The sequence below is a fragment of the Onychomys torridus genome, chromosome 2, assembly GCF_903995425.1.
Source record: "Onychomys torridus chromosome 2, mOncTor1.1, whole genome shotgun sequence".
Classification (NCBI taxonomy): Eukaryota; Metazoa; Chordata; class Mammalia; order Rodentia; family Cricetidae; genus Onychomys; species Onychomys torridus.
Genome location: NC_050444.1, coordinates 92090553 through 92104031, shown reverse-complemented (window position 1 = coordinate 92104031; position 13479 = coordinate 92090553). Strand labels below are relative to the sequence as shown.

Genomic DNA, 13479 nt, shown 5'->3' with positions numbered 1-13479 from the left:
TGGAAATCAAAAATAGAGATAAAAAACAACTAAAGCCTGAAAGAAAATCACATTACATTTTAGAATAAGAAAAATAATTGACTAAGAATAGAAATGGTAATACTAAGAGAGCATAGACTACTGAAACATTAAAAATTTTCTATTAAAGAATGAATTCCAGTTTTTAAGCAGGCAACACCAGTTACTTATGCAAAGTAAATTTTCAATTATCAGTCTATCATTTCCTAATTTGTACTTTTGGTGGTAGGCAGATAAGGTTAGGCTCCCTAAATCCTTGAAGATGTTCTCATCCAAATCCCTAAAATTGGTAAATGTTTTATCTTACATGGAAAAAAATGTAGATTTCAACATTGTTCTGAAATAATGATATGAAACGGTTTGAGAAAGGTCTGTAGAAATTATTTCCACACTCTGCATAGATCTACTAGATTTTAAAATATCAAGTATTTCCTCTTTACTTAAGGAAGCCTTTCAGATATATATGATATCTAGCAAGAGTAGGAAAGTTGGACCTCAGATCCACCTGCTTCATAACACTTCAACCAGCTGAGAGACTAAGGTAAACCAACATCTACAATTCCTCACAGGTTGCAGTCCACTCCCACTACAAAAATGTAGGAAAATTATCTTTTGCTTATGGCTGTCAACAAAGAAGAAATGTCTTATTTTGATCAATATTACCAATTAGTTCTGAAACCTATAATAAACAAGTACTAAGCCATTTTTCTGATGATTTGATTATCTACAATTCTTACTTATACTGCCAAATTTAAAGATCCGAATTATGATACCACATTACAACTTCATAGTTACACAGCATTTTGAAAACAGAAGAAAGCATTTTACTTCAGTGCAAACACTAAGGTTACAGGTAAAGGCATGCATGCTGAATGTCCTATTTCTCATTAAATAGAATGTGATTACTGCCTAATAGAAAGAAGTAGTTCAGCTTTGTGCCTTTGTGAACAACTCCTCAGAAATAGACATTATTTGTCTTCTTCAGTGATATAGCCACAGGAGATTTGCTCATACTTGATTAAATAACCCCACCCATTCTCATGCAACTCTAATTAAACTAAGTAGCTCACCAACTAAACTAGACAACAACAAATATAAAAACAGGAGGGGAACTTGTTGGAAAGAAAAAGGGATTCAGTGGGGAGGGGATATGAAAGGGACTGAAGGCTAAAACACACATATATCTGTCAAAAAGAATCAAAATAAACAAAATAAACTTCTTAAACAAGAATTCATTCAAATGATTCCTGGGTTGCCAAAGGCTAGAATTTTATATATATTTTAATGACATGCAATCTTCTAAATATACTAAAGAGTAATTTTTCCCTAAATCCACAAAATAGTCCTATATATAATTGTTCTTCGAATGGAATAAACAACATTTACTTGTACCACAACGTAGCTAAGATAAGGCCCATAGCTGCATTTATCATTTTTTAACTGATTCTATGTCAACTTCATAATGTGAAATAGTTTCAGTAAGATACAGCCCTCTGCCACTTGATTCTCCTGAAGCTTCAGGAAGGGGAAATTACCATCAATTGTTTGAACAATGTCCCTCTTTAATGCCACCAGGTGAAAGCAATCTGATTTAATACCAACTGTTCATTGTAGATGAAAAGACAAAGTATATGAGCTACTATAAATACAGTTGACAAGAGCTGTGAACAGAACTTTATACCCACTTTAATGTTAAGATAGATTTTAAGGTACGTTTTACATTATTACTACTGAGAAAATCACATTTGCATTAAGGAAGCTTTAGTAATTTCTTTTTACCACACTCCCTCCACCACCAATAGTTCCAAATTTAACTACTCACTTCCTTTTATAACCTGTTTTCTAAAACCACTACTGAACTGTAACAAGAGAAATCCAAGTCTACTTAATACAAAGCCAAGAGAAAATGTTACAAGAAACCCAAGTGGTAGAGAGAGAAGGCAAGCATCCACAGCAAAAAAATCCAGTCAGAGTAACCTGCCCTACAATAATCTCAAAATAGAAAATTTCAGGAATGAGTTTCCAACTCTGGAAAGTAAATATACCAAAACTGAAAAAAAAAAAAAAAATCTATAGTGAGAGGTACACAGTGTGAATGATGAAAATCAATGCTGTACATGTTCAACTAGAATACACACTATATATGCTTAACTTTTCAGGTAAAACTTACCAATTTAGCAACTTTGCCATAGTCAATCCATCTGACAGTAGCAAAATTTGTAGACTCGGCACAATTGAAACCATGGTTAAAACCAGCATGATATCCATAAGGAAAAGTGATCATAAACTCTCCAGCTTCCTGGGTGATCTGTAGGGTTTGATAAAACAACATTTAAGAAGACATTCCAAATCATGTATTGTTTAGTATACATTTCCACTTTCTATTTTTAAGAAAGCAAAAAATGTCATGATATCACAGCTATTTTAAAATGACAGAAGTTCTGGATGTTGAGATGGTTCAGTGGTTAAAAGTGCCTGAAAACTTGAGTTCTGTCTCTGGGACCCACAATGCAAAAGGAGAATGTGTGTTGTCAGCGATAACGGAGATTGACTGGGAACTCCACTCCTCACCACCAGATACAACACAGAAAAAGATCTACTACTATCATCTATGCTCTGAGCTTCTCGTTTACAACTTCTCCAGATGTGACATTTTGTCCTTACTGCTCTTTCCAGATACTCTACAAGTTCTTGGTGATAGCCTACTAATGATGATAAGCATATATTTATGAATGACAAAAACAATTTTACCACTAGAACAGACATAAAATAGCTACAGTGATTTTCCAGCCTTGAACACCAACTACAGGTGACAAAAGAATAAATGAGTAAACAATATGAAATGAAATCCAGAAGAATAATAGTCAGGAACAAGAGGTCTGTCAATCCTAGAAAAGATACCATATTCTACGATCTGTTGGGTTTTTTAAAAAAAGAAGAAAATGAAGAAGTAAAAATCTATCAAAATCTTAATGAAAGTTAGAGAAAATTTTACCACTCAGTTCTCACTGACAGAGGATGACCCTAAAGCATCTGAAATAAAGCCCAAGTAATGTCATGTTAAGAGAAAATAATTCTCTTAATATTTTAGTTTTAAAATGTTTAGAAATGGATGAATATGTAGGTATATGCATTTAAATATTTATTAATCACACTATATAAATATAGGAGTGCACACTGTATCCAAACTGCCATCTTAGAGCTGTTATGGTGGTGAATTCTGAACAATTTAAGGAAGGTCAGATCATCACATCAAATACACAACCAAAAAATTAAGTTCACAAGCCCAGGTCCAATCACTGGAAAAAACAAGAACAAAAACAAAAAAAACATGAATAGCCAAAACAGCAAGTATCTTATCATATTCATTAGTCCTATAGAAACCTCAAGATACAAAACTTTAAAAAAGAAACATCAACTATCATAAAGTTTAAAAATTAATTCAAGGAATTTTATAATGACACAAACAGTTCGCTGAACTGCAAAAGGATAACAAAAAGACCTTGAGTTACATACAAGAATAAAAATACATACTTGAACAAAATAACAAAGATAATGCAGGATTTGGAAACTGAATTCAATAGAGAAAAACACAGAAGAGAACACAATCTTAAGTGAAAATGGAACTCATTCGATATCTTACTTAAAAAATTCAGAAGAAGCCTTACAAAGAGAATGAATCAAGAAAATGGTAGAATATTAAGGCACAAAGTAAGGGATTGGATCATGACAATTAAAAAAGTGGAAAATTGGGCTGGAGAGATGGCTCAGAGGTTAAGATCACTGGCTGCTTTTCCAGAGGTCCTGAGTTCAATTCCCAGCAACCACATGGTGGCTCACAACCATCTGTAATGAGATCTGGCGCCCTCTTCTGTATATATAATAAAAAAATAAATTTTAAAAAATAAAAAAAGGTGTGTGCCTCAATGCACAGAGAAAAGATTAAAAAAAAGAAAGTGGAAAATTTTAGAAAAGACAACTTCACAGGGTAAGAACATACAGGAAATGTGGGACACCTTTAAAATACTAAGTCCTCAAATCATAGGCATAGAAAAGGGAAAAGGAGTGTATAAGAGTGATACTGGCTTCGTAGAAGTTTGTGAGTGTGAGGTTTTGTTTTGTTTTGTTTTTCCCTTTTGTTTGTTTTAAAGAGTTTAAGAAATACAGGTAAATAATGACTGCAGGCAGAGTGAAAATTAGTCTCTTCCAGAAAATTATTAGTTATCCAACATTACAAAGTGGTCACTTCAGAAGCCACATGAACAACAAAAAATGGACCCAACCAAACGTATTTATGTATTTATGCAAAAATATACATATGTATGTAACAATAATATTCAAAGAAAAAGAGGCTCTCAATTTTAGAGAGGGAATGGATACAGGAGGGATTAGAGGGAGGGTACCTGGGAAATGCAAGGCAAAAAAAAGGGAAGGGGAAAATTATGTAATTTTATTTAATTAAAAATGGCCCCAGGTTTGGTCCTCAGCTCTGGCAAAAATAAATGAATAAATAAATAAAATATGAAAGGAATTTTATTAAAAATAAGAATGTTGGGCTAGAGAGGTGGCTCAGTGGTTAAGAGCACCAACTGTTCTTCCAGAGGTCATGAGTTCAATTCCCAGCAACCACATGGTGGCTCACAACTACTTGTAATGAGATCTGTTGCCCTCTTCTGGCCTGCAGGGACACATGCAGGCAGAATATTGTATACAAAACAAACAAACAAATAAATAAATAAATAAATAAGTACATAAATACATAAATAAATCTTTTTAAAAAAGAATGTTACAATACAATGTATGTAGAACACAAAACCATTCATCTAGATTATCTTTTCTAATACTTAGAATAAATATTAGGCAATCATTAGTCATATTTCTATTTTGTAGGTGAAGAAAGTAAAGCTCTGAAAAATAATGTAATAGAAACCAGGAGTGAACCCAGCAGATGTAATTCTACAATCAATGACTGTCATAGGCTCCTGTGATATCAGAGAATGAATTATAATGTTCCTTGAGGAACATTATGTCATCATGCACCCTGCATCAAGGTGAAAAACAGAAGTGAGCACAATTCCATATGACATGCCATTGTCAATAATTAAGTTACTGGTACTTCATTTCTAAGATTTTAAACTCCTCTTGCTACTTTCTATCAAAGCCACAAAAGGCCAATGCTGTGAATATCACTCTGTATAAATAAAATGCTGATTGGCCAGTAGCCAGGCAGGAAGTATAGGCAGGACAAGCAGAGAAGAGAATTCTGGGAAGTGGAAGGCGGAGAGGGAGACACTGCCAGCCGCTGCCATGAGAAGCAACAGGTAAAGACACCGGTAAGCCACAAGCCATGTGGCAAAGTATAGACTAACAGAAATGGGTTAATTTAAGATAGAAGAAGTAGATAACAAAAAGCCTGCCACAGCCATACAGTTTGTAAGCAATATAAGTTTCTGTGTGTTTACTTGGTTGGTTCTGAGCGTCTATGGGCCTGGCAAGTGAGAGAGATTTGTCCTGACTGTGAGCCAGGCAGGAAACTCTAACTACAGGCCAATGTACCCAGTAAAGCACTGTATAGTAGCAAAGAAGCTGCAGCACAGGAAAGATTCAGTGTAGCATCTGCTTCCTTCTCTCCAAAGGTTAGAAAGGCTTCAAGCCCCAAAACTCCATCATGGTGAAAACAGCTTACTCTGCACTACTAATAATGCACAAAACCCTCTCTTAACATGGGTCATATACTATCCTACCAATACCTAAACCAACTTTAACCTGCAGGTGATCTGCTTCCCATAATGAATGACAGGTAAGCACACTAGCACTACTAAACTATATATACTAGACCTTGCATTTTTTTAAAATATAGCATCTTACATTTTGTCTCAATGAGCCTCAAAAAAATCACAATGTTCCTACATCTGTGTATTGTGTGCTGACATTATGAGCATGTGTTAACATATCTTTTAGAGAGAAATATTTCCTAAACTTGGGGACATTAGTCCATTCCTTCTGGCAGGCTTTATGTTGCCTGTTATTACTCCATCTTAAGTGGAACACCTTATGAAGCTAATGCCAATTAATCAAAAGAAGCATTCTATGAACATGTATACTAAACCCACAAAAGTCTTGTGTCTATGTGTCTGCAGCTCTGACCAAGTCTCACTATGGCAGTAACCTCTCTCAGGATACAACTTCTACCCAGGGTAGCTATCTCTGCTGTGGTTTATTACCAGCTTCTTGCTGTACCTGGGCCAGTCACAAATAGTCATCTTAGAACCAATGTTTTGTTCTATTTTCTCAATGTATTTAAGTGTATGAGTAAACATGTTCATCACAAGCAGAGTATGTCTACTGCGTAGCTGTAGCACAGAAATAGAACAGATGACCTCAAGCTGAATGAGAAACCCTACTTTGAACAAAGCTTTGCCACACCAAAGGAAGATAACATTGGGAACTTTGTTATGCTGGACTGTAGGTCCTTCTTATCCCAAATAGGCTACATCTCTTCCTTCTCAACCTATAGGAATCCCTCCCCCATGATATTTCATGAACTTTCCCCTTGCCCATGCCACGAATAGGCCCACCCAGCTCTCTAAGACTTCCAACAAACAATATGAGTTAGATTCACTCTCCACTTCAATGGTTCTACCTGAACTCTGCTTCCCTGTGTCAGTAGCCAGACTTGCTCTTTCCCATCCCACAGCCCATACAGCTCTTCTAGGATTTTTCTTTCTCTGCCACAAGAAGTAGGCCTTGCTCTTCCCTATGCAATAGGAACCCAAGCTCCTCTGGGACCTCCCTCCGTAATCCATCAGGTAGGCTCAGACATTTTCCACTCTATAGGACTACCTCCTATGCAATCTCCCTTGTCAAACAAAGACAATGAATGGGTAAGTATCACTCTGCCACACACTATAAATTCTTCCAGGATCCTATCTCCAATGCCTCCACACCATCAAGGCCTTCCAGGTTCCCCCCACCCAACACACTAACTGCTGCGTCCCACATATATGCTGCTCACTTTTCCAGGATCTTACTTCCCATTGCTCCAAGATAGCTTCTACACCCACTGACCCCACAGTACTCCAGACTACACAAAGAGAGCTTTCTAAGATCTTCACCCAACTACCACTTATATAAAACTTATTCAAAGTCAAGCAACAAGTCTTGAGTTCTGCACTAGAAGGCAGCAGAAAGAAAGAGCAGCAAGGAATGTGCTGGACAATGCTGCAAAGGAGAACAGAAGACACAGATACCAGACTAGACTAGAAAACAATGCATGTTATGGCTTCCTCCAAGAAACATATCCCATCTTTTTTTGTTTTTTTTTGTTTTGTTTTGTTTTTTAAAACAGGATTTCTCTCTGTAATTCATAATCATGGCTGCCCTAGAACTTGCTTTCTAGACCAGACTGACCTAGAACTCACAGAGATACACCTGCCTCTGTCTCCCAAGTGTTGGATTAAAGTTGTATACTGCCACCATCTGCCAATATTCTACCATCTTAAGGTAAAAGATGAAAAAGGTATTTCAAGCTAATGGAACTAAGAAACAAACAGGCTTAGCTATTCTAATATCTGTCAAAGTAGACATCAATCCAAAATTAATCAAAGTAATAAAGAAAGGCATGCCGTAGCCATTAAATGAAGAATCCACGAAGGATAGTAGTATAGTAAATCTATATATATATATATGCATCAAGCCCAGGCGCACCCAACTTCACTAACTACATACTATTAGATCTAAAACATGCATTAACTCTTAAATGACTGATTGCTAGTGATTTTATACTCCATTCACACCAAGAAATTATGTCGACTAAAACCAAACATAGAAATGATGGATTTAAATGATATAAATCAAAAGGACATAAAGAATACAGAACAAAGTCTTCTTGGGAGTCTACAGAAGTTTCTCCAAGTACATCAGGCATACCTAAAATGATAGGTTTATAATAGTAAGAGCCTACAGTGGAAAAATATGGGAGCTCTCAAATTAGTAACAGAAAGATGTACCCAAAGGCCTTGAAATAACAAGAACAAACAAAACCAAAACCATTAGGTTAGAATAGACAATAAAGATTAGGTATGAAATTAATGAAATAGAAACAAAATATGCAAAAATAAGTGAAATGAAAAGTTTGTTCTTTAAAAGAGTAAACAATATTGACAAAAACGTTAGCTAATTACGCAAAAGAGAGGACCAAAATCAATAAAATTAGAAATGAACAGGAAGACACTAAGGAAACTCAGAGAATCATAAGAGCATGCTTTAAAAACTTTATGTTCCACTAAACTGGAACCTCTGAAAGAAATAGATATTTTAAGATGCAAGTGATTTCCCAAAGTTAACTAAGATGAAGAAAATAATTGAAACACACCTATAACAACAAATAAAATAGATTCAGGAACTGAAAATCCCACAATTTTAAAAAAGAAACCAGGCCAGATGCACAAAATTCTACCAAGATATTCACAGAAGAACTAACAACAATATTTAAATTTTTTGGTAAACTATAAAAGGAAGGAACACTTCCAAATTCTTTTTGCATATCTATCTAGTATTTATTATCCTGAAAACAAAACCAAAGACCTAACTTAAAAAAATTTTTTTTCAATTGAAGAAACTAAAATACTAAATTCAAGAGCACATCAAAAAGGTCAATGACTGGGGTTGGGGATTTAGCTCAGTGGTAGAGTGCTTGCTAGGCCCTGGGTTCGAGCCTCCGCTCCACAAAAAAAAAAAAAAAAAAAAAAGTCACTGACCATGATCAAGCTGGCTTTATCCCAGATTCAGGAATAGTACAACATATGTAAATCAATAAACAAAATCCACTACATACAAAATACTGAACAGATACCTCAGGACCAACTCATTACACTCATTAAAAGTCATTGACAAAAAATCCATGAGCATCCTTTCATGATAAAAGTCCTAAGAGAATGTAGGAATACAGAGGATATATCTCAATATAATAAAGGCAATATACAACAAGCCTACAGGATGTCTCACTAAGTGGAAAACAAAGTCAAATCATTTCCACTAAAATCAGGAATGAGACAAGGATACCCATTCTATCTACTCCTCTGTAATATAATGCTTGCAGTCTTCACTAGAGCAGTAAGATAAGATAAAGAGAATACAAGTAGAGAAGGGAGACACCAGAGAATCCTTATTTTAAAATGATAGTTATATACATAAAGGACCCTACAGCTCACCAGAAAACTGTTACAGCCAATAAATATGTTCAGAAAAAAATTCACAAACAAAAATCAATAGGCTTTCTATATAGCAATAACAAAAATAGTGAGAAAAAAAAATCAGGGAAAAAAATCCAATCTATAAATACCTAAAAGGAATGAAATAAATTTTAAAAATAATTTACATACATGTGTATGCATGCATGCATGTATGTATGTATGTATGTATTTGTGTTGTGGGATAGCTGTACCCTTGGTAAAGACATATAGTTGTGATTGGTGTAATAAAAAGCTAAATGGCCAATAGCTAGGCGGGAGGTATAGGTGGGACTTCCAGGCAAACAGACAGAACTCTGGGAAGTACAAAGGCATGGTTGCCAGCTAGACAAACAGAGGAAATAAAAATAGTATGGCAATGTAATAAAAAACAAACACAATGATCAATGGAATAAAATTGAGAGCCCAGACATGAGCCCATACCCTTACAATTACATGACTATTGACAACACTTTTACAGCTGCCTGATGATTGACAAAGGAGCTAAAAGCACATTGTAGAAAAAAATATCTTCTACAGATAGTATTGGTCAAACTGGAGAGCTACATGTAGAAGAATGAAATTGGATATTAATTTTGACTCTACACAAAAGTCAAATCCGCATGTATGAAAGACTTGGACTATGGAAATCAGTATGGAGGTAATTCAAAAGGCTAGAAGTAGATATATAATATGATCCAGTTACAGCATTACTGAATTCTGGTATATTCCCAATGGATTCTGTATCTTACTTTTTGCTCCTACATGTTCATTCCTGTGGTATTGACAGTAGCTAGGAAATAAAAGTAGCTTAGATACCTACCAAATGAAAAATGTGTAAAGAAAACATCTTATAACTAGAATGTTACTCAGCTATGAAGAAAAACATAATTCACAGAAAAATGGGTCGAACTATAAATAATCATGTTCATTTGTACAAGTAGGTGCTAGATGCTGGCTTTGAAACTTTCAATATTTGTTTAAATTGAAGTACTTAAAGAAGATAGGAGCCTAGTAACAGTCATGGGAGGAGAGTGGATTTCAAGAGACAGAATACAGGTGTATGAAGGAGAAAAGAGGAGTAATAATATGAAACATTAAATGAGATAGAGGGATGGGATATCAGGGTAGAGAAATTGAGTATAGGTGAGATAATTAATATTAAATAACTTTTTAAATGGTATATTGTGACTTAGTATCTAGAAGCTTTCAAAAATAGATGTATATATAAATTTGAATGGAGTTACCCTATAACTAATAAGGGGACAATGTCTCCCCTAGACAAAATGATAGTATCAAGTAAAAAGCCCAGTGTCAAATAGGGGTTATCTCTGCTTGAGTTGTTGGTCAATAAGGTATCCTAGACATTTGCCCCAGACATTACAGCTATTGCCATTGCTTGTGATTGCCGTCTACAATTTGATGTAGACACCACATACTTAACTCACAAAGATGGAAAAAATCATGCTGGTACTGACATAGAAGCGTCTTCATTCATACTGGCTAGCTTCCATAGCACTAAAAGGTTATATGAACACTACTAAGAAAGAAAAGTAAACAACAGTCTTACCCAGCTTTGAACCCTGAGAGATACAACACTGGGCTGGCAAGACAAACTCATTTGTTTAATAGTGTTACAATTGTTACAGTAGCAACCAAGCACTGTCTACTTGGATTTAGAGTTCATCCCACAGGATGAAAGGTATGCCTGGTACCATTAACTGGGTGCAAACTTCTTGCTTGCCTAGGTCATAGGCACCAGGGGAAGACCTATCAGAATTATTCTGATAAATGGACATAATGATAAACTGCTCCCCTGTACAGTTCTTTCTTTATACCCATTGATTAGTGCATTTCTCAACCTTTAGTCAGTAGACATTGATCAATACTGAGATCTACAACTGGCCGGTGTGCAAAGACTAAGAGACCTTGGAATGTTCAGCACTAAATAGAGTATCTATCTAACACCCCTTCCCCACAAGGTTTGAAAATCATTCTGGAAGTGGGGACAGAAAGATAAGAGCTGGAGAAAGTAGATATCTGCAGAAAATCAATATTTGCTAGACATGATAGCACCATGAATCACACATGAACTCAAAGCAGTTATGATTGTATACACAAAAACTGTACAAGATCAAACAAGCCATAATCTCAGTATGGATGAAAGAGATCTCAGATCAAGAAGTCCCACCCTAACTAAGGAGCTACTGGCAACTGATATTTGGTGATGAATGGACAATCAGTTCTTTTTCAATGTGTGGTCCTTGAGAAACTATCCATCTTCCAGTACACGACCCTACACCCATGCAGATATGACTCACTAAGGAGACTGAGGTGTTTTGTTTTGTTTTGTTTTGTTTTGTTTTGTTTTTTAAAAAGCATACTAGGTTTGGAGGGAACAATGGTTGAGGAGGGGAAAGGCAAGCTCTGGATGGGAGGGAACAGTGAGTAGATTTTATTACAACATATTATATTTATGTATGAAATTCTCTAAAAATAAAAAATTAAATATAGATAAACTCTAGTAAACATATTTTAAAATGAAATAATCAGTTAGGACTTAAATTAATTATTGATGTTATAGAACATTACCTTAAATTTCTCTACATCTATCACATAAGTATTACTTAATAATCCAAGACATAGTACTACACTTTAAATTCATCCTAAATACAAATACTACAAAATGAAAAATCTACTTGTGAAAGTCTAACAAGGACAAACCTTGTCAAAGGGAATGCCATACTTCTTCAGCACTGAAGGGGAAATCAGTGTCATCTTGTGGCGGAGAAATGCATCACAGCCTTGGGAGCTGCTGGGGAAAAAGCCTAAAGATGAACAGTAAATAAGGCATCAGTAAAAATAACAGTTCACATAGTTTTTAAAAATATACTTGAGTTCTAATGTTCTTACAACTCTTACTAAAAATCAACTCAAGTCATAATTCTTTAAAAGTGATATTTATTTATGTCAAAAGGCTAATCCTTTCAAAATACTTACCAATTCATAAATATAAAATTCTTTAAACTTTAAGAAAAAATTTCAATTACATATGTATTTGAACTCCAGTTGCCCAATATAGTAAAGAGCCTTACTATTCAAGCAATAATTGAGAATAAGAATGCATTTACTGGACAAATCACTCATTCATGATTCTGAAGCACTATCCATTGGAGAACTAGACATTCTGAAAGCATTTGTTCCCAAAAGTCCAACATATAGTACACACCAACCAGTCCCCATCATTCTTTGTTTCCTTCAAATTAGCTTCATTTTAATCACTACTAACATATAATAGTCTATAACCATGCTTGACAACAATTAATTAAATATTTCAAAACCACACAAAGAGATGATATATCTCTTAAATGACAGATTTCCCCTTTCTGAGCATGGTATAAGCGTTTGGAGATGTCAGGCTATACAATATAAACATCCATAATTACTATATATCAAGTAGAAATAATATTATTTTAGGGGCTGCAGAGAGGGTTAAACTGTTAACAGCACTTGCTGGTCTAACAGAGGACCCAGGTTTGGTTCCTAGCACCCACTTGGTGGCTTACAACCTTCTGTAACTCAAGTTCCAGGGGATCTGATGCCCACTTCTGACCTTTAGAGAACTAAGAATATATATGGTACACATACACACATATATGCAGGCAAATACTCAAACTAATAAGTAATATAAAATTTGATTTTTAAAAATCCCTTCTTAGTCAACATAAACAAAATGCTTAGAAACTTGCCTTACCAGCATATGTGGGGGACTGATTTTGGAGAGGTCTTAAGAGAAGAAAGCTAAGCATTCAGGAAATCTTTTATTCAACAGTATATTTTGTGACAATATTATGTCCCCCTATATGTTGTATACCCTAAAAAACTTATCTAGGGTCAGAGAACAGAACAGCCACTAGATTATTCATAGAGGCCCGAAAATGGTGGCATACACACCTTTAATCCTAGCATTCTGGAGGCAGAGATCCTTCTGGATCTCTATGAGTTCAAAGCCACACAGAAACAGCCAGGCATGGTGACACATGCCTTTAATCCCAGGAAGTGATGATGGCAGGAAGCAGAAAGGTATATAAGGCATGAGGACCAGGAACTAGAGCCTTTTTAAGCTTCTAGCTTTTAGCAGCAGTTCAGCTGAGATCCATTCAGATGAGGACTCAGAGGCTTCCAGTTTGAGGAAACAAGATCAGCTGAGAAGTTGCCAAGATGAGGTTGG

The 13479-nt window shown here is 35.3% G+C and overlaps 1 protein-coding gene across 1 annotated transcript in view; it reads right to left on the bottom strand.

Annotated features, from left to right (window-relative positions):
- Positions 1-13479, bottom strand: part of Kdm4c (lysine demethylase 4C) — a 236043-nt gene that overhangs the window by 145821 nt on the left and 76743 nt on the right. The window contains exons 7-8 of the mRNA XM_036178197.1: positions 11973-12076; positions 2189-2326 (exon numbers count right to left, since the gene is read on the bottom strand). Of these exons, the coding sequence (XP_036034090.1) occupies positions 2189-2326; positions 11973-12076 (242 nt within the window). The remainder of the gene's footprint in view (positions 1-2188; positions 2327-11972; positions 12077-13479) is intronic.